Source organism: Myxocyprinus asiaticus, chromosome 11 (assembly GCF_019703515.2).
Source record: "Myxocyprinus asiaticus isolate MX2 ecotype Aquarium Trade chromosome 11, UBuf_Myxa_2, whole genome shotgun sequence".
Classification (NCBI taxonomy): Eukaryota; Metazoa; Chordata; class Actinopteri; order Cypriniformes; family Catostomidae; genus Myxocyprinus; species Myxocyprinus asiaticus.
Window position 1 is genome coordinate 32,294,684 of NC_059354.1, and position 3,089 is coordinate 32,297,772.

General features: G+C 36.5%; 1 protein-coding gene across 1 annotated transcript; it reads right to left on the reverse strand.

Moving 5' to 3' along the window:
• Positions 1-914: 914 nt before the first annotated feature.
• On the reverse strand, positions 915-2,773 carry LOC127447720 (G-protein coupled receptor 183-like). Its single transcript, XM_051709761.1, has one exon. It carries the CDS (start codon positions 2,552-2,554, stop codon positions 1,493-1,495), a length of 1,062 nt encoding a protein of 353 aa, XP_051565721.1. The 5' UTR covers positions 2,555-2,773; the 3' UTR covers positions 915-1,492.
• Positions 2,774-3,089: the final 316 nt, after the last annotated feature.

The window sequence follows — 3,089 nt, forward strand, 5'->3', positions numbered from 1 at the left end:
CTAATTATTTTTATGTCTCTGAATTCCATCTGATGTCAATGGCTAGCATTATTTCAGGACTAAGGTGAAAAATATACAGCTCTGTAAAAAATTAAGAGATCACTGCAGAATTATCAGTTTCTCTGGATTTATTATTTATAGGGATGTGTTTGAGTAAAATGAAAATTTTTGTTTTATCCTATAAAATACTGACAAAATTTCTCCCAAATTCCAAATAAAAATATTGTCATTTAGAGCATTTATTTACAGAAAATGACAACTGGTCAAATTAACAAAAAAGATGCAGTGTTTTTAGACCTCGAATAATGGAAAGAAAACAAGTTCATATTCATTTTTAAACAACACAATACTAATGTTTTAACTTAAGGGAGAGTTTAGAAATCAATATTTGGTGGAATAAACCTGATTTTCAATCACAGCTTTCATGCGTCTTGGCATGCTCTCTACCAGTCTTTCACATTGCTGTTGTGTGACTTTACGCCACTCCTGGCGTAAAAATTCAAGCAGCTCAGCTTTGTTTGATGGCTTATGGCCATCCATCTTCCTCTTGATCACATTCTTGATCACATTTAGAGGTTTCAGGTCTGGAGATTGGGCTGGCCATGACAGGGTCTTGATCTAGTGGTCCTCTATCCACACCTTGATTGACCTGGCTGTGTGGCATGGAGCATTGTCCTGCTGGAAAAACCAATCCTCGGAGTTGGGGGAAATCAGGGTTGTTCCACCAAATATTAATTTCTGAACTCTACCTAAGTTAAAATATTAGTATTGTGTTCTTTAAAAAATGAATATGAACTTGTTTTCTTCGCATTATTTGAGGTTTGAAAACACTGTATCTTTTTTGTTATTTTGACCAGTTGTCATTTTCTGCAAATAAATGCTCTAAATGACAATATTTTTATTTGGAATTTGGGAGAAATGTTGTCAGTACTTTATAGAATAAAACAAAAAATTTCATTTTACTCAAACACATACCTATAAATAGTAAATCCAGAATAAATCTGATAATTTTGCAGTGGTCTCTTAATTTTTTCAGAACTGTATATATATATATATATTATATGGCATAATTATTTTTTTCCTTCAAATAATTCAAACAGTTTCCTTTAAACTGTTCAAGAAATTATATTACATAAACAAAAGAACAGTGGTCAGTTATAGATGTACTGTATATGAGTCACGAACAGTGATAAGTGATATGTACATATGCTGCTATACTGAGCATACTAAAAAAGACAGACTGACTACAAAATGTCAATAATCTTAATACATTCTGCACAACAATGTGTGGTCAAAAATCCACAACAAATAAAATAGCATGTAATTAAAGACCATTAACAGTAAGGTATTTAAATTTGCTTGACAAAAGAATTTGCATTAAAACTCCATATGCTCTGCAGCCTACAACAATCCAAGCTCATATTCACAAATGTGTGGACATCTCCTCAAGTTTGTACCATCATGGTTTTCTTCATTTGAGTACAATTAGCTCTCACGTGTTGCTGCTGCTGTTCTCCTGCATGCTCTTGGAGGACACTGAATTGGAAATGTAGCTCTTAAAAATACTCATCACCCTCTGCTTATATGTTTTAATGGCAAAAAAGTAAATAATAGGATCAAGGCAGCAGTTAAAGTTCATCATGGCTACAGTTACCTGCAGGGACATTTTCAAAGTCTTTAAATCCTCACAAGAGGGCTCATAGAACAGCCTTCTCACTGAAAACTGAATGATGTTGATGTGGTAGGGGCTAAAGCACACCACAAAGCTCAGTAGAATGAGTAGGATCATGTTTTTTGCCCTGCTGTTGCTCCCTGATCTGTTGGTCATCGGGTTCTCCTTGGCCGCTCTGGAGAGTTTGGAGTTGACCTGACTGTAGCAGCACAGAATGAGTCCCAAGGGCACACAAAACCCAATGACACAAGCGAACAGAAGACCATATGCCATCTTGTGTCCATCAAAATTGGAAAACTCCATGCATGTTCGATGACCGGATCTTTGTTCCATGATGCTCTTGAAGAGCAGCGGGGACGTCTCAAGGAGAACCACCACCCATACCAGAGCACAGATACCTCGCACGACCCTGGTTTTCCTGAGTCTTTGACATCGTTGACGGTGCAACATGGCCAAGTAACGATCCACACTGATGCAAGTCATGAAGGCAATGCCAGCATATGTATTGCTGTAGAAGATCATGGCAGTCAATCGACACAAGAAATCTCCAAAAGGCCAGTCAAAGCCATTGCTATAGTAGGTGATCCTGCCTGGTAGAGCGATGGTGAAGAGTGCATCAGAGATGGCCAGGTTGATCAGATATATCATTGTAGAATTCATTTTCTGTTTCTTTTGACAGGTGATGCACAGGACCAGGCTGTTACCTGCAACACTTATTATAAGAACCAGGGAATAGAAAATGGGAAAGAGGATCCGAGCAGACTCCTTGTAGATGAACACATCACAAGGCTGGCTTGCATTGCTGTCATTCACTGGCATTGTGGAAAGCTCAGAAGGAGACTTGTCTGTAATTTCCCTGAGACCGTTTGGGGAAATATACATTTAGGAGGAAGCAAATACCACAACATTTGCATGTACTTAATTTTTAAACCATAGTAACCAAACAAGATATTGTGATCCAAAAGATTGCATAACAGTATAATGAAAGTGTCACATTAAATCTATGATACTCACAGTATGTTTGTTGAGTGTTTCTCTCTTTGAACTGGATGGGTATGTGACTCATTGAGTCAGTCAGCAAGCATTTCTGCTGAATTACTCCAGAACACACCCCCTTTTTCCTGATTGGTTAATGCCAATTGGGATGAGGTAAGTTAGCAGTTACTTGTAAGGTAAAATAATAATGAAAAACAGTTTCTTTCTTTCTTTTTCTTAATCACATTTAATATAGCTAAACTGTGAATACAGGTAAAGTTGGACACTTAAGATTATTTGTTTGTCATTATGTGGATATATTTCCAATACAAAAAATAAAAAATAAAAACAATATTATGGTAATCCTAAACTATAATTGCATGACATATTGATATACCATTTGGGTCATAGATTACAATGTCAGTGAATTGTTAGAGAGTGT

Bases quoted from the DNA above. Each gene is read 5' to 3' on its own strand.
- LOC127447720 (XM_051709761.1), bottom strand. From the start codon at position 2,554: ATGTATATTTCCCCAAACGGTCTCAGGGAAATTACAGACAAGTCTCCT.